The sequence below is a fragment of the Peromyscus californicus genome, unplaced genomic scaffold (genome assembly GCF_007827085.1).
Source record: "Peromyscus californicus insignis strain IS unplaced genomic scaffold, ASM782708v3 Scaffold_20__1_contigs__length_68692818, whole genome shotgun sequence".
In the NCBI taxonomy this organism is placed as follows: Eukaryota; Metazoa; Chordata; class Mammalia; order Rodentia; family Cricetidae; genus Peromyscus; species Peromyscus californicus.
Window position 1 is genome coordinate 51,250,150 of NW_026294503.1, and position 24,656 is coordinate 51,274,805.

At 48.2% G+C, this 24,656-nt stretch overlaps 1 protein-coding gene across 7 annotated transcripts in view; it reads left to right on the forward strand.

Moving 5' to 3' along the window:
• Nucleotides 1-24,656, forward strand: part of Tbc1d22a (TBC1 domain family member 22A) — a 301,414-nt gene that overhangs the window by 234,662 nt on the left and 42,096 nt on the right. For all 7 annotated transcript variants that reach the window (XM_052748584.1, XM_052748580.1, XM_052748582.1 and 4 more), the window contains one exon: nucleotides 16,385-16,480. In XM_052748584.1, the coding sequence (XP_052604544.1) occupies nucleotides 16,385-16,480 (96 nt within the window). The remainder of the gene's footprint in view (nucleotides 1-16,384; nucleotides 16,481-24,656) is intronic.

Below are 24,656 nucleotides of genomic sequence, written 5' to 3' on the forward strand. Positions count from 1 at the left end.
CCTTTGGGCTAAGGTTGGCTTTGCACTGAGGCTTTGAGTTACTAACTGGCGTGATGTCATTTCTTTCTTCAAAGTGAAATTAATCAGGGCCCACAGCAGGATCTTTTCCTTTGAGTTTGCCAGGAACGTCCTTGACAAAAATTTAAAAGCAGTGGAGTTTTTCGGGTTGGAGAGGGTGTCACGAGTTCCTGCATGGCAGCACTGATAGTCTAGGTGGTGACACAGTGTCTTCTAAAAATGCTGAGTCGTGAGACAGACCTGGGATGGTGAGATCTGGGACATGGGAGGGGAGCACGATGTGTTAGTTCTTTCCTTAGGCGCTGCCCCCTACAGTCTTTCAGTGCTTGTATAATTCATGGAGTTTTGACCCAGCAGCATTCAAAGGGTGCCTTTGATTTCCTCCATCAAGGAGGCAACATTTGCAGGCAGCGTGCTTCATGTGATGCAAGGCTTAGTGGTAATAGACAGCCCTGTGATCCTACACTGTCCTATGTGGTCTGCCCTGAGTGTCTGTGCTGGGGGACCATGGATCCCTATTGAGACCCTTCCTTTTTGTATGGTTCTTGGCTGGCTTTTGCTGGGGTGCGTTTGTGTGCTGGGGGTAGTTCTTTCTCCACAGAGCCAGAAGCAGATCCTGTAAGTGGGGTTCAGGGGGCTCAAGGGTACTCCCTGCTTCCCATGATCTTTAGATTCTTCTAGACAGTCTGCTAGAACTGGTCAGCCCCTTCTGAGCCACCAGCCACATAGGAAGTGGAGCTCCTCAGGGAATGCTGATTTCTTGTTAGTTAATTGAATATTAAAGGAACTTGGGGACAAGGCACTGGAAAACACCTTCAAAATCACAAGCAGACCTTGACCTGCCTGGCCACTGACTATGGTGATGAATTTATACTTCAGCTTGCTGATCCATCATGCTCAGATATTTAGACAAGCAGTGTTCTAGAAGTTTGTGAGTATTTTTGGAGTGAGATTAACACTTAAACTAGGGGACTTTGTATAAAGCAGATGGCTCTGTATCATGTAGGGAGACTTACCCAATCAATGAAGGCCAGAGTGGATTGAAGACTGACCTTATGAGCAAGAAGGAAATGCTAGCACATGGCCTTAAACTGCTTTCTCTGGGTCTCTGGCTGCATGTGTCGCTTCCCTTAGTTCCTCTTCTAGCATGAACATGTGTGCATGGACACACACACACACATACACACACACACACACACACACACACACACACACACACACACACACACACACAGAGTTTTGTTTTTCTAGAGAACCCTCATCAATACATTAACTGAAGGGTCAATGTCAATTAAGAACTTACAAGTCCTGACAGTATTATTTCCTGCATTCTCATACCCACTGGCTTTCAAAGACTGGCTTCAATCAGGGATTCCTGATATATTGAAGGCATCAACCAGAGTCCCAGGAGCTGGCACAGACCACAAGGGTCATCTCCTTCCCCTAGGCCTCCTTCCCACAATTCCAGAGATGAGAATCTGCCTTATGATACACAGATGTGATAGCCTGTGACCTTTGTCATTTAAGCAGCTGGAATGCTCTCAGACATGGACGGACACCTGCCAATAAGTAACTGGCCAGAGCTAATGCAGGTTGGCGTGGAGTTGATAGATCGGTCACTTTGAAGCCGGCTCATTTGTGCTTCAGGATTTGGCCGCATAATGAAGTGTGATTTACAGTTCTCATTACTGGCCTATGCACCAAACACAGAGATGTCGGTGTGAATTTTAAAAGGGCCGTGCTCTGCATTACCGGTAGGTAATTGTGTCATGAAGTGGCCTGCTGATGAATATTTCAAAGGAAATCATGGCCCAGCATTTGCCTGCACAGCTGAAGTTGGTGTATTTGAATCTGAGTGAAGACTAGGAAATAGTTCTCTTCATTTGAATGGCCTCAGAAATACATCTATGTAAATACGTAAATACGTGTACACTGGGGAATCTCCTGGTGCCAGAAGGCCATTCGGTTTTTCCAGTGCCAAAAATTATAAGTAAAATTTAATGATATAATTAAAGGTGAAATATTGTTCCTTTTACTACCTTGCTATTAAAAAACTGAAGGAAATTATAGGTAGATTTTTTTTGGCCTTATTTACCACATTTTAAAAAGTATATGCCATGTGTAATTTGCATTTAGTTAATATGTCGTCACCTTTGAACTTCATTTAATTTTGTAAACCAAATAGAAACTACTGGAAAGCTGGGATGCAGCTTCAGTGAAGTCTGATGTTACTGGTATCAGGGTTTACCTTCTCCCTTCCTCTAGTAACTGATGGAGGGGAGTTGCTGATGGACAAGTGTGGTGGTTTTAAAGAAAATGGTCCCCGCAGGGAGTGGCACTATTAGGAGATGTGGCTTTGTTGGAGTTATGGCCTTGTTGGAGGAAGTGTGTCACAGTGGGAGTGGACTTTGGTGTCTTCTATGCTTAAGCCACACCCAGTGACACAGTTCACTTCCTGTTGTCTGTGACTCAAGATGTAGAACTCTCAGCTCCTTTTCTAGCACCATGTCTGCCTGCATACTGCCATGTCCTGCTATGATGATAATGGACTGAGCCTCTGAAACTGTGAGCCACCCCAATTACATGTTTTCTTTCTAAGAGTTGTCATGTTCATGGTGTCTCCTCACAGCAGTAGAAACCCTAAGTCAACAAGAGTAGCTGACAGACACAAGTAGCTGAAAGACAGAGGTAGCTGACAGACAGAGGTAGCTGATGGACAGGGGTAGCTGATGGACAGAAGCAGCTGATAGACAGGAGTAGCTGGTGGGCAAGAATAACTTCTCTATGAGCTTTTTCATTCCCTCGGGTATCTTTATAATCCAGAATGCTGGGTGCTGAGACGGGGGCAGTTTCTAAATGAACAAGTGGGTAGAAATCCCACAGTGCAGAACCAGAGGAAAAGGTGTGGCCAGCAGAAGAGGAGCAGCTCGGAAACATTCCCACAGTGCTAATCTTCTAGAAAAAAGACACCGAGCAGGGCTGCCCAAGGTTATGATGACCAGACTGTGAGGGATAAGGCTGCAGAGTCTGCCTGGCAGGGCAGGATGCTGATGATTCTACTTCTGTTTTCATGTCCTGTGGTTCTCAGGCCTGGGCTACCCAGGTGAGGGGATTCTACACATAGGTAAGACTGTGGATGACTAGGGATGACAAAATTTGTCCCTGGTGTTTTTCTTAATTATGAAAAATGTTTACTATAGGTCTAGGTGATAATTCAACAAATGCCCATGTACTTAATACCCAGGATATCAAATCTGAAAGAGTTTTTTTTTTGTTTGTTTTTGTTTTTGTTTTTAATTTCCTGCCTCAGGTCTTTTATTTATTTACTTAGAAATTAAATTTTACTTGTACTGCAAAGTCTTTCCCCTTCCTCTCTATAGCTAAATGCCTTGAAATTGGCTTTTATCATCCTCTCTGTAAACTGTTAGTCTATTAATCAAATGTATATATCCATAAACAATTTAGTACTACACTGGATACACAGTCCGTTAATAACATCCCGCTTAAACATCATTCACAGCATGATTAATGCAACTTTGTGTTGCCAGTGTTGGTCCATCATGATGGATTTGGCTGTGTTTCTCCTGTACTTCAGTTCCTCACTGGCTGGAGAGGTTGGGCTCTGTCTGTTTCTCAGTCACACAGCCAATTGTTCCTGAGTATCTTGTAACTACAAACAACTCTCAGCCTGACCTCTGACCTTATATCTGACTTCACTGCTGACCTTGTACCCATCTTCACTGTTGATCTTGTATCAATCTTTACCTCTGACCTGTGCCCATCTTCACCTCTGACCTTGTACCCATCTTTACATGCCCTTGTCCTATAGAATTTGAGGAATAACATTTCCTTTTTCTCATGGTTGGTGGGATTTTAAGTTGACATAGTCATTATGGAAAGCAGTTTGCAGGCTCCTGAAAATTAGAGATAGAAGTGCCATATGATCTATGATCCTGCTCTGGGGATCAGTCTGAAGGAGATGAAGTCAGTCCTGAGGCACATCTGCACTCAGGATCATTGCAACATTATTCCCAACAGCCAAGGCAGGAAAAATCCTTCATGTCCATTCTCAACAAGTCATGGTATGCAAAATTGCTTGTTATTCTAGCCATATGTGGCATGCAGTGATATGCATATTCTGTATATCAGTGTGTAATATATGTGTATATTAAACGTGTGAGTATTATCCAGGGAGGAGATCTTGCCTTTCTGGTCCCTTGGAAGACATTGCACTAAGCCAGGCACAGAAAGACTGCTGCAGGATCTCACTAGTATGTGGAATCTAAACCAGTAGAGCTCACAGTTGCAAGGAGTAGGATGGTCGTTGTCAGGCCTGGGGTGGGAGATAGGGAGATCTGAAAGGAGGCAGAGTCTTAGTTATCCAGGACCAGTGAGCTCTGAATGGAGAACAGCCTGCTGACAACCGTAACAATTCTGTATAGAGACTCCAAGCTTTCTGAGATGGTGGGTCTGAAGCGTTTTTGTCACATATGCAGGTAATTGTAGGGTGACAGCTGTGCTGATGAACTTGATTATGGGGGCTCAGCTCACACAGAGCCCTGTCCATTTCACAGCTCCACTATGCTCAGTTTCTTCTTGACAGTCATTCCTGGTAAAGTTGAGAGATACAAGAGCTCCCACTGACGAAGGCACTTGGGAGACTCCAGAGTCTGACATAGCTGCATGGGCTGAGGCTTTCTTAGTGGTCCTTTCTTAGTGCACCAGACTCTGCCAGACTTGTCTGTCTCTTAACTGTGGGGACTCAGGTTTGCTAACAGTGGCTCTGGATGATTAAGGAAGACCATGCCAAAGGAGGGATGCTGCTGCTCCAGGGTAAACAAGTTAGGAGAGCCCCCTACCAACAGATGTGTCTTCAGTGGGACAGTGAGGTGTGTTCAAAGGCAGCCATGACTCACTGTAGCCATCTTTGCACCCTGATGTCACTGTCACTGGGCTGCAGCATCACCATGCTTCACCTCTGTCTTGTACAACAGGTACCCTGCTCCTCCATCCCACATCTCTAGGGTGGATCAGATGGCAGTCATTGTTGTCTATCGCCTTTACCAGCAGCTCTCCCCATGGAGTGATTAGTGTAGACTGCACGAACCTCAGCACATGGCGCTTTTTGTCCCTGGTAGCTGGTGTGTGGACCAGGTGGCTCTGGGAGGCCTGTAGGTGTGGGAGCCGTGGTTGTTGTCCTTGACTTCCAGAGTTCATACACTGTAGAGCCAAAGTGAAAACTGGAGATGGGCTGGAGATGAACTCCTTCCTCACAAACACTCCCAGTCTGGGAGAATTTCTAGAGCAAACACTCAGAGTGGAGTCCAGCCCTCACAAAGCCAGGACTCCAGGTACTTAACATGTGTTGCCAAGAGTGGAGAGTGTTAGAGTATGGATGGAGCTGGCTCTCTGGGACTGCAGCATGTGGCTAGGAGCAAGAAGGACCGAGACAAAGTATGTCTACTCTCTCTTCCAGAGACATATAGGAAGCATTGGGGGGGCGGGGTTACAGGAAGGCTTGAAAGCCTGGGCTGGAGGAGCCAGGGTAGGTTGTTTTGGGGAAGGAGGTGGGACAGAGCTCTAGGTCAATGTTCAGCACCATCCTTGGTGTATAAAAATAAGTTTTTTTGTTTTTTTTTTTAAAAAGGATGGTGTAGATGTTGTCACATTCCAGCAGATACCAGGTTTACTGTTCATACTGGGATCTTAGTATACTGCACACAGTGAGGATGCGACCATACATCCCTGGGGTGGGATCCTGGCTGAGCCACCCAGGCTAACCCTAAGGGCCTGCCCAGCTTGGGTGTTGGATTATATATACTCTCATCATGAGGACAGTGAGCCTGAGGCCTGGGTTAGGGAGGCCTGGGCTGAGGGACAGGGACATAAACCATCGTGTAGATGGTGGGCGGGCAGACATTGACAGCCACAAATGGGACTGCCATTGCAGGGAAGTGACTGGGACTATATAGTTGAGAGGATAAAGCCCAACTAGGTGGCTTCTAAACTGTCACAGGCTAGTCCTGGCTTGTCCCCAGGGTTTCACTAGCCCCTGTCAGGGCGGAGCTCTTTTCTACACATGGCAGGTGGCAGAATGATGCCCAGGCTCTGGGCTTCCGTGAGGCAGCACATGAGCCCTGCAGGATGTTTCAGACATCATTCCTTCTCAAAGCTCAGGAGCATCTCCCGACTTAGACAGTGCTCACGGTGGGGCAGTGAGCCTGAGTCTGGTCCTGGCAGACTTATTGCCCAGTAGTTACAGCTGCTGTTTCCTTAACTAGTGATTAAGACAGGGTAATGCTGAATGGATCTGAAATAAAACCTGCTCTTTCGCTGTTATGGAGTATAGTGGTTTGCATGAGATGTCCCCACATTCTGGGTGTTTGAGCACTTGGTCCCCAGTTGGTGGCGCTTTCAGGAAAGGCTTAGGAGGGGCAGCCTTGGCTGGAGGACGTGTGTCGCTGAGGTGAAAATATATGGCCTCACTCTACCTCTAGTTCTCTCTCTGCTTCCTTCATGCTTGCAGTTGGGGATGTGAGTTCTCAGGTGTCTGCTCAGTCCACAGTGCCCGCCTCCTTGCTGCCATGCTTCCCTCCGGAACCGTAAGCCCCAGTAAATTCTTTCCTCCACAGTCACTTTTGGTCCTGGTGTTTTATCATAGCAACAGGAAGTTGCTAGCACACCATGTAAGAAGACCCGCAGACCTTGAGTTCTCCTGCAGTGGCCCTGTGATGTGTTCCCTCTGAAGACGGGAGGCACAAGGCCTCTGGTGCTGTGCCACCCCTCTGGGGAGGAGTGCCGGGACAGACTGTAGGTGCTCTGCTAAGACTGGTAGACACTGGCCACCAGCACCCTTCTCGGGGTGGCCTTGGCTCTCCCCGCTCTGGCCACACCTCTGCTCTGTGCCTGGCCTCTGGGAGCCTTCTGCATGAGGGTCCAGATGCCTGTGCTGGGACAGCAAGGGTTGTGCCAACGTGGTGCTCCACTCTGGACACACCCTGGTTGTAAACCATCATGTTCCAGGGTTTGACTGTGCTCTTCAGGCCTCTCAGGCTTTAGTTACAGGGAAACAGAAGCAGGGTGGGTTCAGCATTGGGGACCATTGAAGAGGAATCCCTGGAATACAGAGGCTTGGGTGGGTAGCTGGGGCCCCTTGAATCTCAGGAGGTGCAGGAATTACATAATAATCCCTAGCTGATAAGACAGCCCAGCAAGCACCTCATCCCTCCTCTCCATCCAGAAACTTCCACACGTGTGACAGTGTTTTCTGATTTCTGCTAGGAAAAGCAGGGCACTCCTAGCACTCCTACAGTTTTGTTGGTTCCTGGGCTGAGGGAGGCAGCTTTCCATGTTCCTGCTCCATCCGTGAAATTCCTGGACAAAACCGGACTGCAGTTGTCCAGGGGCTCATCCCCCAGGACAACTCTTCCTGTCCTCCTTTCTGCCCCTCATCCCCTTCTCCTTCCATGAAACCTAGAGCCTGGGAAACTGAGGCAGGCCTGGTGTCCATGGCTGTAGGCAAGGAGGTCAGAGAGGATAGGGAAGCAGGGCTGGAAGGATTGGACCAGGGTCAGACCCTCCCAGAAGCCTGTGGTCCTGCTCTTCAGCATGGCCACACTGAAATGGCCTATACTGTATTTCTCAAGGATTTGAACGGTGACTGACAAGGGAATCCGGGAAGCCACAGCCTTTTCTACTGGGGTAGGGCTCCTTACAATGCTTGGAAGTAGCCTGTTGGCTTGACCTTTGTCCTGAGTGCTGGCAAGCATGTGGGTAAAGCGGACTGAGCAGGCCTGGCCTGTGGTGTGTCTTAGGCTGCTGCCTCCCCCTCCTCCACTGGGCATGCACCCTTCATGGGATGCTGGTATGAATCATATCGGCTAAGCTTCATTAAAGCAGAGGCCCATTTTCCATTTATGATGGGAATTTTTTATTTATCAAATTGTTACTTTAATATAATTTACTAAGTCACTGAAGACAAATAATCCACTTAGACCAAGCTGTAAAATTCCATTTGTCCACAACGCCTGTTTCTGCGGAAGTGTGGCCCATGCCTTGTTCCACTCTCAGCTGGAGGCAGTGTGGGCTGCAAGGTTCACAGCCCAGCCCTTGAGTTCCTAGTGGGGTTGGCCTGGAGGGTGTCCTGCAGCCCACCTGAGTGTTCTCTGGTTAATAAAAGGCTGATGAGTGAATTAAGAGTGTGACCAAGATTCCATAGAGAATCCACCAGTCTGGAACATCCCCAGCATGAGCCCCTGGTCCTCTCAGTGTTTGCAATGCTGTGCTCTGCCCTGCATTCCTTAGGGAACTTTCCTCCAGTCCTTAAGGGTCAGGTCACTTTTAGCATTTATTTGAAAGGGAAACAAATGCCTGTTTCTTCAGATACTGCTCAGTGTCTTGTCCATTAATGCTTCCTGTTAGCCACACAGGGCCCACAGTGGAGCCAAGAGACTGGGGGAATGGGATTTCATTCTGTCTCTAATCCTACTCTTGGGTTTTGGGGCAGGGATTGCAGAGAAAAAAGGGGCCCAGAGATCCCAGAATGGGTGAAACAGAGGACCAGAAGACAGAGGCATGCAAACACCAGCGATGACAGTGTGGGAAACAGAAGCTGACTTGGTCAGGGCCCCAGGAGGAGAGGTGGGGCTCACCTGATAGAAAGAGGGAGTGGGCTTTTCTGGCAGAGCATGGGTATGTGAGTGTTTCCCGTGAGCCGGGGCAGCGCTGCGGAAGCCTGCCAGGCTGCAAGGCTGGTACACTGGAAGAAGCAGGAGAAGGTTGAAGGTCAGGGATGTCAGACAAGAGGCTAGCAGCAACTGTGGTATCCTGATCTTCCATGGTCAAGGACATGACGTGATAGGAGCCCCGCTTGGTTAGAGGGGGCATCCCAGTCATGTAAAATATAAAAGAAATGGGAGACAGAATGACACGACCACAAATCAACACCACCAGAGTTCTGAGAAAATGTAGAGGTTATCAGAGGGACAAATGAATTCTTGATGTGAACTTAAGGGATCGGATCATGATTTCCTCTCATCAGAGCTGCCCCTAGATTCCAAAAGATAAGACATCTCTGACAAAATAACCATCATAAGGGTTAAAAAGACCATCAAAAGACCAAGAAGGTTCTAGAAAGCAGCGAAAGAGATTTCCTGGGGCAGAATAACAAATAGATTGAGAGCATTAAATAGCAGAAGCTAGGATATGGTGTAATGAACTATTTAACATTGGACAGTGTAGAAGTGCCCTGAGGATGACAGTGGAGTAAAGACACAACCTGTGGGGACCACAGTCAAAAGACCCTCACTGAAGGAAAGTCGGGATCTTGGATTTCACGGAAAGTGATGACTGAGAGGGCCTGACCCAAGAAGACATGATGAGAAAGACAGGGCAGATCTCTGAGCAAATGCAAGCAAGTGCTGGTCCAGAAAGCAACACACAGGGCATCCCAGTTCCTAGGGAGTATAGCACGATGGCACAGAACACTCAGTGATCCCAGTTCCTAGGGAGTATAGCAGGATGGCACAGAACACTCGGTGTGAAGCTGGGGAAGGCGAGAGCAATGTGTATCTTGGATGTGACCACAATGAAGGTATTCCTAATTTCTTGTTTTGTTTGGGATTAAAATAAGGATACTGACTTATTTTCTTTTATTGAACATTTAGTGTGTGCATGCGCGTGTGTGTCATGTGTGTGCCACAGTGCATGTGAAGTCAGAGGACAACTTATGGGAGCCTGTTTTCTCCTTCCCCTTGTGGAGCCCAATGATCTAATTCAGGTTATTAGGTGTGGTGGCAGTCACCTTTACCCTACGTCATCTTGTGGGCCTCATTTTAGACCATCAGGTTAAGCTTGTCTGCTACAATAGGGCTGCTGTTAAGATAACAGCGGAAACTTAGTAATTTCTAGGTCAATTAGAGGTAGACATTGGAATAATGGATAAAGACAAGTCAGTTCACTACAGCAAGGAAAAAGGAAATGAGATTGTGGAACCACCAGCAGGTTGAGATTTCAAGGATGCAGACTGACCAGACAGTGTCAGTCGTGGTCGGTTGGGGCCTTGACTGCATTTGGGAAGATCCGTAACTATAGAGACATAGGTAAGTTAAGGATAATATATATATATATATATATATATATATATATATATATATATATATATATATATATTATATTATATTATATTATATTATATTATATTATATTATATTATATTATATTATATTATATTATATTATCTTCCAGAAGTTAGCCAACTTGCATAAGGAAGCAGAATTGAAAAATTCAGGACATTATTTTCAGTGTCATCAGAACATAGGACATTTTTAGGGAATATCTGGCAAACATTGCAATTGGCCTGAATTTTGAAAACTATAAAATACTGATGAAGATAAAGAAGACCTAAGTAAGTGATGGGTCAGAAGACTCAGAGGTTCTAAGATGGGCATATATGCATCATGTGTACAGACACACACAGATATAGCCAGGTACATCGATAAGCACAAAGACATAGACATAGAGACACACAGAGCAATACACACACAGAGACATGCATCCACACACACATACACAGACACACAGAGAGAAGCACACACAGACATGCATACACACATACACAGACACACAGAGAGAAGCAAACACAGAGCCATACACACACTCACATACACACACACACACACACACACACACACACACACACACACACACACACACACACAGGTTGATCTGTAGATTCACAAGCTCTTTTTGCAGTAATTGACAAACTGACAGTTCAGTTGATACGATATTGGAGGAGATGTGGGTCAGCAGAGCTCTGGAGAAGGGTAAAAATGAAAGTCAGGGTGACCCCAGCCTTAACTCACGGGGTGGGTATTGACTTCTTAGAAAATTACTGAAGCATTTTTCATGTGCACAAGTGCCCCCTCAGCTTCTTCACATGTGTGAAAAAAGCAAGTGCAATGGACCAGAGACCTAAACAGAAAATATAAAACTCTAATAGAAGCAAATCTTGTGTGCCCTTGAATGGGGGAAGATTTCTTAGATGTGATAAATTAATAAATGGACCTTCTATCAGAATTTAAGACACATTTCCCCACAGTCACTGTTTAAAGTGTGGAAAGTCGAGGTGTAATCTGAGAAGCACATATTCCCATCAGAGGCTTACCATGTAGAATATAAGAAAACAATTTGTAAAGCACAAGAATAGGAAACAGCGAGAAAAGCTCCAAATACTGGAGGATGTTGACTGACATGAGGGATGCTTGGTCACTGGTCATTTGGGGAAGTGTGGGTGGGCCCCTGGAAGGCACAGTGAGACACTGCTACTGCAGGCTATTAGAAGCCCCATTAAACAGGGTTGTCTGACTGTAGAATGCTGTGATGAGATGGACCTCTTGTCCACGGCTGTGGGAACATGAAGTGGTAGAGCCACTTTGGAAGGTAGCTTAGCAGCATGTGTCCATAGGGCGACCAGTGCACAAACACGCACACAGCTCTTCATCCTAGTCCTGAGCTGGAAGTAGCTCAGTGTCTCTGGATTGAGGAATGGATAGACTGTGATATACCCATTCAGGGAAACACAGCCTAGCATTGGCAGGGAATAAATAGACAGACTGTGTGCCCATTCAGGGGAACATACCTTAACATTTGCAAGGAATAGATAGACAGACTGTAGTGTGCCCATTCAGGGGAACACACCTCAGCATTTGCAGGGAATAGATAAACAAACTGGTGTGCCCATTCAGGGGAACACACCCCAGCATTTGCAGGGAATAGATAAACAAACTGGTGTGCCCATTCAGGGGAACACACCCCAGCATTTGCAGGGAATAGATAGACAACTGTGGTATGCCCATTCAGGAGAACACACTTCAGCATTTACATGGAATGGATAAACAAACTGTGGTGTGCCATTCAGGGGAATGTTCTGTGGAATTTTCAGAGAATGAACCCTGGGTGCATGGAATATCAAGGACACATTTCAAAATAGTAGCTCTAAGTGAAGGACATTAGGGAAAACAGTACCTACAGTACAGTGGCACTTCTGTGCATGTGTCCAATATAAACTGACCTGTATTGAGGAATAGCTCAGTGATTACCTGGGCACTGTGAGAGGACTTACAAATTGCCACAAAGATACATGTGGGGTGACAGACATGTCATTGTCCTAATTGTGATGATGTTTTCAGAGTCACACATAGTAAAATATAGCTAATTATAAATTATGCAGCAAACAATGATAGATAATCATAGATGTGTCTTGCTATCCTGCTGCTCTAAGCCAGAGACTTAGGCAGTGCATTGCTTGAGATAAAGGGGGTGCTATGTGTTGACAATGATTTCGAAGAAACTTTGAATCTGTATATCCCCAATAACATAGCTTCCAATGGAGAAAACAAATTAGGCGAGACTACAAAGAGAAAACAAACAAAGCTACTGTTGTCATAGGAATGTTTATTTCCTAGTAGATTGTATGCAGATAAAAACCACTAGAGATGAATAGCACTATGAGTTCATTTTCTTTAATAGACATATGTGAACTGCTGCCTCTAGGAGCTCCAGCCATGTGTTTAAGAACAGCAGGCATTTTGTGGTGTGACTTTTTCTGTGGAGATGTAAAGAAGCGTCTACTCACTCCACATAGAGAGGACACCAGCAGAGCGAAGAAAGGACCCTGTCCAGGTCCAGGCTGGTGAATCAGGGAGTCGATTCTGGCTACTGACAGAGTGTGGGCGGGACCACGTGAGTCACCTCAGCTGTGTCAGAGCCAGGCCTGTGGCCTCAGTGTTCATGTTCCGTCCTCCAAGGATGCTGCCTCAGAAAACATTTGTGGAAGATGTCTTCTATCCCAAACTCAAGTCCAAATTACCTTCAAAGAACTGGAGTCCTAAGTCCCATTCTCTTGGTTAAGTCGCAGTCACAGTAACTCAAAAGCTAAAGGGACAGAGAAGAACCGTGCACTTACAGATTTGAAAAAAATGTGCTGGTAAATCAGGTCTGATCCAAAAAAGACATCACAAGAGCCAGTGGCACATTCTTAAACATGGGGTGTCAAAGCTTTGTTAAAACTCGGAGTGCAGGTGAATCGGGGCTTCTGAGGGTGACTCACAGGCAAGCATTGCTTGCCTGTATCAGAAATGAAAAAAGCCAGACACTGATGAGCTCACCGCCATCTCCCCTAAGTTAGAAGAGGAACTGGGAAAAGAAAGTACTCTACTTCTGTGTTTGAGAACGCCCACAACAAACTACAGGAAGGAGAGAGACAAACTTCCAGGAAGGAAAGAATCAAGGTGACAGGAGAGGTTAACAAAAAACCGATCCTCAAAAGCTAAAGTTGATGGGTTGATGGATTGATTGATTTTAGGAAATCACTGGACTTAAACCTCCAGTATGGCTAACAACTAAGATGGAGGAAAAGGCAACTGAAAGTGGAATGAAGAATTCGGATAGCGCCAAACAGCAGTAGGGTGCTGAGACAGGGGATTATAAACTCAGGGCCAGTCTGGGCTACTTAGTGAGAGCCTCTCTGAAAAATGGAACGGGGGAGCATTTCCAAATAGGATATTACTATAAATGCACAGAAATCTAGAAAAAAATCTATCGTGAACAAGTTTGAAAACTTAGATGAGAAATTTCTGGAAAAATAAGAATACATAAAATTCTGAGGAAGTCTGAATTGTTTTGTAACCATATCGAACTTAATTCTGGGGTGTAGTCCTGTTCACAGAGAAGTCATCAGACCCTGCCCATCACACAGGGGCTATCTCTCAGGAACCGGAAGGAAACATCCCAAAGCTGTGTACACTCTTCTGAGAAAGGAAAAGGGGAGAGAGGCAATCAACCTAATTAATGCTTAAACCCCACAAAGACAGAGAAAACTAGAACTTCATCTTGCTGGGTGAGTGCTGTCAGGACGTAGAGATGATTAAAAGCTGGGGTCCATTGTGACTGGACACCGTTTATCCTGGGAATGCAGAGTTGGTTCAATCAAAGGAGCCATGACTCTCAAGGCGTCTTCCCATTCCCAGATGAATTCGTCATCTCGGGGAATGCAGAAGTCATCTGTGACTGTGACAAGAGCTCTCTTTCCCAGCCTGCTGTGATGTCAGGCCTCAGCAAACACCCTTCCCTGTGATGAAATGGTGATAGCCGATCCCCTCACAGTCAGGAAGTAGAGGAAGGGACTGTCCAGGTTGCTAATGCAGCGCTGGGCAGGCAGTGTGGGGAGATGAAGAAGCAGTGCCCACCTCTAGGCCTGAGAGTGTCCAGCCTGCTCTGCTAGTGCCCTCTGTGTCACTAAACCACTGGCCACCTCCCCACTCTGGCTAGTTGGGCTCTCTGAGGCATGGGGCCTCTGGGACCCCTGTAGCTCCCTGACTGCTGTCAGTGTGTTTCTGGGCTAGACCACTTGTTAACCTCTGTGCGTTCTACTCTAAGTCTTAGGAGAGTCACAGCTGTCCCGTCAAATGTGTTCTGCTTCAGCTGAGAAGCCTCTTGTCTTAGAAAGTGGCAAATCCATCCTAGTTAAGGCCCCTCCCTTTCTTTCCCTCAGACCTTGAATGCATCCCATGTAGCAGTGTGTTGTGGATCTAGAGTTTGCACTCTAGTTACAAGCTCTTGACCTTGAATGCATCCCATGTAGCAGTGTGTTGTGGATCTAGAGTTTGCACTCTAGTTACAAGCTCTTGCTCCCCTTTGGTGCACATCACAAACACCTGTCAGTTTTAGGGTGGCTATGCCCCAAGCTTGTCCTGAGCTCTGCCTCTCCACCTAGCCCTGTGCCATGTTCTCACTGGGACACCCGCTGGAGCCTTTGAAATGTCTCTTCCATCCCCAGAGCTCTCTGGGCTCATGAGAACGCCTGGTGACTGGGGTTCTGCAGATCTGTCCTCCATAAGCTTCCCTGCACTGCCAGCCTGCTGTCTGTTACAGTGCTGCTGACCGTAGTGTTTCTGGGCTGTTGTTGGCACTCTCTGGCTTCAGGACCTTCGTGTTGCTGTGTGTCTGCCTGCTCTCCCTCCTTGGTTCTTTGCTTGAGTTCCTCTTTAGTGACTGAGCACTATATAGAAGTTATGGTCGGCCCCTGAGCATGCATAGACACCCCTCTTGTTATCCTGCCCCCTCCCTTGCTGTATGTCACTTTTTGATGCACTGTATCCTTTTATTATTTAATATGCCAGTAACAGTGGCTGCACAGGTATGTGTGGACATAGCAGAACCATGAAGATAACCAACTGAGCTTGGGACCCCTAGTCTGAGTAGTTGGTGGTATGGCCTTGAAGCCAGGTAGGAGCTGCAGGGGGTGAAGAAATGACAGCCTTCCAGAAGGGAGCTAGCTGTGCAGGCCCAGTGGGGTGGTCTGGGCAGGCTGGACAGGCCTCTGGGGTGACAGCAGTGTGAGATGGTAAGAACCGAGGGAAGGGTGCATCTGACTGCACCGGAGAGAGATGTGGGGGTGGGAATTCAGGCAGATGCCTCCAGACTTCCTGTCCTGCCTGCTGCATTCCCCAGTAATGCCCACAGGACAACTTCCTGCTCCACTGCTCGATGGGTGTCCCACTTGAACTGTCCTCAACTTTCAGGTGTGCTTTCTCCTCTGGGAAGTGGAGGCTGCTCTCCAAGGCTCAGGTTTGGTTCCTGGCATAGATGGGCATTCACCAGATCTACTGACACTATCCCTGCCTGTCATCCGTGAATGGAAGGATGTGGTGATATATTGTGTCTCCCAATGTATTGTGCACTCTAATAAACTTATCTGGGGTCAGAGGACAGAACAGCCACTAGACAGACTTAGAGGCCAGAAAATGGTGGCACACACGCCTTTAACCTTATCACTTGGGAGGCAGAGATCATCGGATCTCTGTGAGTTCAAAGCCACACTAGAAACAGCCAGGCATGGTGACTCATACCTTTAATCCCAGGAAGTAATGGAAGAAAGCAGAAAGGAATATAAGGCGTGAAAACCAGGAACTACGGTTGGTTAAGCTTTTAGGCTTTTGAGCAGTAGTTCAGCTGAGATCCATTTGGATGAGGACACAGAGGCTTCCAGTGTGAGGAAACAGAATCAGCTGAGGAACTGATCTAACTCCAGGTTTGTTTTTATTAATAAGACCTGTTAAGGTTCCTGCTACAGAAGGAAGTTACTGTTCTTGACATTGTTGAAAGCCCAGGCTGGGGCCTTGCTTACCAGACCGTTGGTGTATAAAATGGTGTTTACTGTAATGAGCTGGGCATGCTGCAGTTCAGTCTCTGAGTAAAAGTGAGCTTTCCCAGTGGCCCTGACTAGAGAGCCCACCCAGACGGCTTTGCGCATTGGCATATGTCTCCCGACACTGAGTGGCTCTCTCCTTGTTTTTTTCTCTTTCAGTCTGAACCCGAGGGCTTTTCTCATTTCCACTTGTATGTTTGTGCTGCTTTCCTCGTGAGATGGAGGAGAGAAATTCTAGAAGAAAGAGATTTCCAAGTAAGTAACCATTTTTCCGAAGAGCCCCAGTTAGGTTTTTGTGCTGGGAGAAAGACTATTGAGTTCCAGTTCGTGGCTGACTGGTGGAGGGGCTGTAAGGAGTGCTGGTTGCCGCGCACTGCTGACAGCCTGCTGCTGGGACGTTCCTCCTGCCGAGACACAGAGCTGGTGGCACTTGGCTGGCATCATGAGCCCCTACCCAGGCTCCCTGAGCCATGTGCCCTCACCAATGTGACACTGGAGGGCCTGGTGTAACCTCCAGCTCCCAGTCTTTTTCACAGGGCCTGAGAGCTGCTAGAGACTGTTCTAGATAAGAAACCACACAGCCTGTGCTCCCATGACGACAGTCACCTGGTGGCTGTGTGATTTGGGATACATCACTTAACCTCCCTGTGCGAGTTTCCCTACTGGCTTGACAGTAAAGCTGTTAAAGAGCGCACTTGTCAGAGGCCTTGTTGGTCGTATATCCTGCCAGCTTTGTGTTCCATCCAGGAAACTGCATGTGTCCAAGTTCCCAGATCCTGGACTACCTGAGTGCCCCCAAGAGGTGGCCCAGGTATTGTGAGGACTGTTGACCCTTCCCAGGTGCTTTCTGCTATCACTAAGGGGTCAGAGATCCTTGAATCCAGCTCATAAGGCCTAGTGGCCAAAGCCCTTGCTGGGTAGGGTGGGGTGGTCTAGGGTACAGCAAAGAAGACACCAGCATGGTAGGGACAGGACTCTGTCCTGTCTGTGGTCACTCTCTTCCACCTCACTCCCTGGCCACCCAGCTCTCGATAGACTAGTTGGCCCTGTGGTCCCAAGTTCCCAGTATGGTAACTCGAGGCAACTCGGTGGTCTTGTTCCTCAACCCTAAGCTTCTCAGATGACTCTGAGCTCCCTGCTTCCCATCTGATGACTGTTGGAGGGGTCAGTAAAGTCCCACATAGTTCTGCTCAGACCCCAGGGGTGACAGTTGGTTTTAGTGTCCATTTGCCACAAATTAGAATGACCTGTGTAGGGAGCCTCACCTGAAGAACTGTCGTGATTGCCTCAACTGATGTGTGAGGACCCACCCTGAGTGAAGGTAGCACTTTCTGGTGGCAGCACAAATAAGGGCCCAGTGGATGGAAGGCCTGTGACAGGTGAGGGTGTTGGCCAGGGGAAGGAGCTGCCAGTAGGACCTTTGGTTTGGCAGACAGAGACCAGCCTGCCCACCAGGCCACAGTGTTTGAGGTACATGGGACATGAGGCTGTCCTCCTCAGTTGCTGCCCTTGTCATTACAGAACTCAGTTGTCCTGTGGGTTGCTCCATATGCTGACTGGGGTCCTAGGCTGGCCAGCACTCCAGGCTTCCTTGTCTAGCCTCGTCTACATGGTTTAGAAGTGGTTGAGATGTGTTGGCTCCATGCCCCACTAGGCGTATGCAAGGTTGCTGGCCTGCCTGGCCCTTCTTACTGCATCCTGAGAACATGGAGGCTCTAAGGAAGGTGACTTGCCCTGTCACCAAGTGATTCAGAGGAATGCTTCAATGCTCAGCTCTATGTCCCAGTACACTTGTTTGTCACCAGGAAGCTCTGAGAAGCAGGGCTGGCTGTACAGACACCTGCCTGGCCATTCAGCCCAACTGCCTGTTTATGGAAGAGAGAAGGGCCCTGCTTTCTTGGTGTACAGTGGCCGCTCAGTGTACTGGCCAGTGTGTTGGGTTCCCACTGGACAATATGCACTCCTGGCCTGACTGGTTCCCAGGAGCCTCCAGGAGAACTTGTCCCAGACTCAGATTGCTGCCCGTCTTCCTGGGGGTCAGACAGGTCTCAGCTGAGCTAGCCTCTCAGGTTACTGCCACCTTGAATCTGGCCTTGCAGAATGAACAACCGTGTCTAAGGGGTCTCTAGGCAGACTTTGCTGCCTTCTAGGCTAGGCCAGCCTAGGATTATAGGATTAAAGGTAGTAGAGAACTCACATTATGCACAACCATGTGTTTAGTGAAGCTATCCCCTCAATACTACAACAGTACCTCTGCAGCCTCCTGGAAAGACCCTTGACCACATGTACTCAGCATGGCCTGCTCCAGACTTGTGTTCATGAGCCACCTTCAGTAAGGGACTGTCGTCTTTTCTTTCCCCACACACTGACTCAGACCAAACTGGGAACATTGGTCATGTGCTCATGGGCGCAGCCTTTATCTTGTGAGGATATGCAGTGAAGTGTCACGTGTGCATGTGGTCAGAGCAGGACCTAAGCCCTTGGGAGGTGATCAAAAGGAACGTGCAGCTACTAGACACTGGGAGTGGCTGGGGCCACTGTGGCTATATGTATGATAGACAGGGCCCCTGGCATCCTGACAGACTGCTGTGACAGCATCCTCCGCTCTTGCTCAGTCTGCCTGATTTCAGCACTCTCTTGTTTAAGAGATGCATTTGCTGTTTGGCTGGAGTTGCACTGTTGAGATTATGGGTTCACTTTGAGAGGCTGAGTACAGTGTGTTACTGGCCTCCTCTGTGGGTGTCCGCCTCCTCCTCCTCTTCTCCTCCTCACATAGCCAGTGCAGAGTGTGGGTGCTGCCTGCGTTCCAGCCCTGCAGCCCTGCAGTTTGGGTGTGGATGGGGACGACAGGGAGCCACAGGGTAGATTTTCCCCTGTGCTAGAATAAAGTGGCGCCTTGATGTCCTAGAGGCTGGAAAGAGTGTGTGCCATGAACCCAGTGTGTGCTGTGGAAAACTGAATTCAATTAAATGAAGAACCCTGGGGTCCTGGTGAGTGTAAGGGATTGTGGTTGCCACTGTGATATTTTAGGAAATGATTCTGCCCTGTGGATGGGGTGGGGTGAGCCTCTGGCAGTGGGGTGTTCCTGGCAATGGTTGCCACAGTCCCTGCTTTGTTCACTGGGGTCTGTCATGTAGGCAGTAATGTGTTGCTGCCTGTCATTTCCCTAGGAGCAGGATTGTGCTTGAGGAGGAAGCAGACCCAGAGCAAGGCAGGCACTGGCCTACAGGCCAGAACGGGGGCGGGGGTTGGCAGCTGGGGTGCTGCCCATGGGCTGGTTCTGTAGCTGTGGTGGGCTGTCTGGGGAATGTGGGACAGGTAGGAATTCAGGCTGGGCACAGGGCCTTTGGACCCTCAGTAGAGGCACCTCCCTGAGGGAATATTCATGGCTTGGTGTGCAAGGATTTGTATACTACGTGAAGGCAGACACATCCCTTGCCATCTCTATCTCTGGTGCCCCTCAGGACATTACCCATGATGCCCATAGACTCTGCTAGCCAATGAGGTCCTGCATTTCTGTCTGTCCTTCTTCAACCAGATTTTTAAGGGGTCTTCAGAGCTTTAAGGAGCTCCAGGGTGTAGAATGTCTTGTATCCCCCTGGGGACCACTTGTCACTCTTAGCTTTCCTTGTTTTCTGTGGGGTTGTTTTGCAGTAAGTGGCCTTGGGAGTGAGGAGAAGGCTCAGTGGCTGCTGTTCCCACCAGGACACATGACCCCATAAGTCCCAAAGGGCTGGCTGCAGTGTGACACACAATCAGAAGCCTTGAATGGCTGCAGAGCTAAGACATGGACCGTGTAGGACCCCCACGCAAGACTGCTGATACCTCTTGGCCCACAGTGCTGGTGCTGGTGCCTTTGGACTGCATGAAGTGCAGTGTTGTAAAATGTGCTTTGTGTCTGCCTTATGACTGACTTCTGAGATGTCTAGTCAGGGTTCACGGAGGTTTTGACTACAGTCCATCCAGCCACCCTCTGATCCTCCCTGCCTCCAGAGCCTGGCACACTTGTGCCTAGCCCAGACAGGGCTGGCTGTGTCCGGCCAGCCTCCAGAAACAGCTGGCCCAGAGGAGTAGTCAGCAATATGTGGGTGAACCTCTACCTGTGGAAGGAGTAGGACCTGTATTCTTGGTCTTCAGGACAGAAGCTCTGTAGAAACAGGAGGTGACAGCCACCTACAGTGCGGTTTTAGCTGCAGTTTGGTGGACAGTCGTGGGTCTTTCTGTGGACCTGAGCTGTTCTGGAGCCTGCAGGGTTGGTGGTCTGTGTACAGTTCTTGTAGATAAGCACACTGCTGTGCCTGTTGCTGCATGGCCACCAGCCTCACTGAGAAGCAGCACCTGTGTGCACATAGTGAGTGCTATCTAGAGCCTGAGAAACAGCAGGGGACAGGATGAGGGATAGTACCCGACTTCTGGAAGCAGCATTCCATGTCAAATCCATGCCTGCCTGGATAGGCCCTGTTCCTAGTGGCACTAGAAGGACGCACAGGTTCAGCCAGTCTGTAGGGTATGACCTGGTATCTCCCCTTGCTCTCCTTTGGATCTCTGGTAGAGACCTGGGGCACCTGTGGCTGCTCAGTGAGAAACTAGGACAGGTGAGGGCAGTTCTGGGCGTGGGCTTCAGCCTGTGTGCTGTCCCTTATCCCCTCAATCTCCATCCACGTTTTTCTTCATTTGCTCAGTAATCACTCCCAGAGCCCTGTTTGGCTCAGTTCTGTGTCTACCCTGGAGGGCAGCTCACGCTGGGAGTAGCTTGGGAGTGAGGGGGTTACTCCTCTGGGGGTGGCTTGGGACTCTCCACAATGGGAACCTGGAGTGGGGACAGGGTAGAGAAATGAGATTGGGCAATGAGGGGTAGCAGGAGAGAGGACAGAATAGCATTGCCATTGTGGATGGATCTGGTGACTACTATCTTGCAAAAGGTTTGCAGGCTTTGGGGACAGGAGAGAGGGAAGGCAGACAGGGATATTCCCTTGACAATGGACCTTGTACCCAGGACAAGGAACATCAAGGTTCAGCAGGGGAAGGGTGACCAGATAGGTACATTGGAAAGTGGACCAAGGATATCCCACAGCAAAGGTATGTGGGAGGCAGCAGCAATTAGGCTGAGGGAAGAGCCTGTTGGGACAGGATGGGAACAACGGAAGGAGCTACAGGGCAGAAGGAAGCAGCCTTTCCAGGAGAGCCAGTGGGTAGAAGAGACAGCTAAATTATGAAGAGCCTGAAAGCCACAGTAGACGGACAGGGGCTTCACCATGAAAGGGAGCTGGGCAGTGGCCACTCAAGTGAGGGGAAAGCATGTTTGCACAGTTGCTCCATGGGTGAGTCAGTGTGGATCCTGTGTGGTTCATGCATCGATTCTGCATTGGGGTTGCCTCCTCTGCTTAGGGTCCAGAAGCACCTCTGAGATGGATGGCAGACAGGTAGCCTCGATGGTACAGGACCTCAGACCTTTCTGTGGTGCTGAGTGGCAGCCATGAATGTACCATCTTGGAAGACATGAAGTGTGCACTTTTCTACCTGTGTGAAACATCTGGAGGAGTGAAGCAGAGCTCCTGCAGGAGGAAACCAAGCCTGTTTCATCTGGATAAAATGTTGTCACTGGGAGTCTGGGAGTGAGAGGGGCTGAGAAGCTCTGGGTAGAAATTAATTTTCAACAGAGATGCATCTTCTTCTCAAGCTGGTACAACATTTACAGAAATGAGTCATCCAGCCTCAGTCCGAATGAAAGCCTTCAGAGTCAAAGTAGCCATCCCACGTAGACTGCCTTCCCCAATGAAGTGCTTCAAAACAGATACCAACAAGCTGAGAATAGATGATCAAGCTTCAAAAATAACACAGGTCAAGGTGAAGATGATCTGGAGTTTCAGAAAGGGTTTTAAACATGAAACATGGCTGGTGCCAGGCTTGTAAATAGATGTAAAGCTAACGTGATTTTATTTAAAACTTTCCAAAAGAAAGCAAATCCACCTTTAGCTCAAAAAGAGGAAAAATGGGGTCCGTTTATAACAATAAAGAAATTAATAAGTGAAATGAATGCGTTAGAAATCAGAGAATGCCCTATGACCAGCCCACAACAGGAGCCTTAGTCCCTGGGTCCCTAATGGGCATGGCCCCTGATTTTCTGTTGAGAGAGTGTGTTCCATGCATCTCTTGTCGGGATTATGTGGGGATCCTGCCCTGGGTGCCTTTCCTTCCTCTGCCCTCAGGTAAGAAACACTAGGGTGTACCATATGTGTGAGTAGTCCAGGTACATTGGCACAAGACACAGCCTGGTCATTACCTTTAGCACCCACAAACTAGGTCAAAAGCTATGTTCCCAGATGCCAGCCAAGGGGTAACCTCTTTCCCACATACTGTTGATACGACGTTCTGACAGTAAGCTAAAGGCAGAGTCACAGGATCTCCTACAAGGCACAAGTAGCTTTTCTCAAATGTAGGAGAAAGAAAACAAGTCGATTGCTCAGCAAGCAGAAGTAGCCATGCTTTCTTAGAGTGCTGAGAGATGTCTGAAACCCACAGCCTTCAGTCCTAGGGAGTGATAGAAACAGGCATGCACATCATATCTGTAGTGTGAGGGAGCAGCACGGGAAGGCTTGCTTTCCCCTTACGTGCACACATGTGCACATGCAAACTGGATATTTCAGACCCATGAACTCTTCAGAGTAGGACAGCAGTAGAATCAGCTTGTGCCCTGAAGGCACATGCTTCTCCCCACTGAGGCCCACCTCCTGTATAAATAGCTGGGATGGGGCCAGGGGAAGCAGGCCTAGTAAAGGGGAGTCAGAGATCCTTCCCCTCAAGTGGGAGCCTAGAACCCTGGCTGGGAATCAGGACCCACAGGCAGGCCGGGGCTCCTGGGTTCTTGCTTGTCTGAGGCGTAGCTGAGTGGAACAAGAATTGGAGTCTCCTCCAGAAGCACATGCTACAGCTCACTCAGCACACATTTAGGGTTGGATTTACATTACTTTTGTGGCACTTAATACTATAATGTTGGTTTTTAACTGACGAGATTCCCCAGGGGAAGGTATCTCCCTAGATTATTCTGAGCACGTGCAGACAACCTAAATGTTTGTCTGAAGTGTCACAAATTAAAGGGCAGGTGAGAATTAGAAATAGCTTTTTTCTTTTTTTTTTTTTTTTTTCGTTCTCAACTGGGACTAAAGCACATCCTGTGTCCTTAATATACAAAGAATCCACACAGAGAACTAATAAAAAGGAAATGTCCTCATGGAAAATGGATGAAGACACTCAGAGCGGTCAGACCTGCCACTAAAGAATTATGCAACTGTTGAGAAAATGCAAAATATCTTCCAGTCATTAATACAGAACTGAAAATTAACACAGGTGATACCTGTCTGCAAGCAGCACTTTGTGAAATGGAGGTCAGCAGGTGTGAGGCGGAGCAGGCTGTGCACTGCCCCTCCTGGAGGCCAGGGTATAGAGCCTTTCTGGAGACCTCCCAGAAGTTCAAGTCCAGGGCTGACATCTGACCCAGCACTAGCCAGGAGTGATCCAGGGAGAACAGGTTAGTTGCAGTCTGAAGGGTCAGAGGCAGGTCTCCAAGCCACATGAATTGCTCTTTGGAATACTTTGTAACTACCCAAACTTGGTCTTAAGTAGCCTTCATGGGTTTAGGACTGCTGGACATTTTTCTGTGGAGAAACTTGGTCCAGAATTGCATTCCTCCACACAGGAACAGCGGCACAAAGACGAACCCAGATTGGCTTGTGTTTAAAGCACAGAGAAGACTGAACAAAACAAGCCACAGTGTGGGTGATTATTCAGTTTAGGTTAGTGGTGTCTGGATAATTTTAGTATCTTGTTTGACCCTTTTCCTTCTTCTGGCCAATAGGCATAGCTGTAGTTTTCTAACCAGGGCAGTGTCCAGCTTCAGGGCAGCCCCTGCTCTGTGAGTTCGTGGCTCAGGGCAGGTATTAGGGATGCTGGACTCTGAGCCCACAGCCTTCTTGGGATGCAGTGGCAGAAGGCAGGCATGTGAACACATGCACAGAATTTACCAATGGAACTAAGTTAAGGCATATGCCCCACTCTTCTGGGGACCTCAGTGTTCACAGATGCCTGTGTATAATGACACAAAGGGATGTGATTCTGTCTGAATCACAGGGGAGAGATTGGGAGGCAGAGTGAGAGTGGGGTGGGGGCAAGTGAATGTTACAGTTCCCCCACAGAGCCCAAGCCATACGAAGCACTGGGGTGGCTGGCCCTTCCTCTCTTTGGTAGCCACTGTGAGGAAACTTCTGGAACTCTTGCCCTAGTCCATTGGTGACTGTCAAGGCTATGTATGTCATACTCCCTGTGCCAGACTTCTTCCTGGTGTCATTAGTGTCCCTTCTGCAGAGAACTGTAAGAAGTCATTTCTGAGAAATGGGTATGGGATCTTTATACAGATGGATCAAACCTCAACACA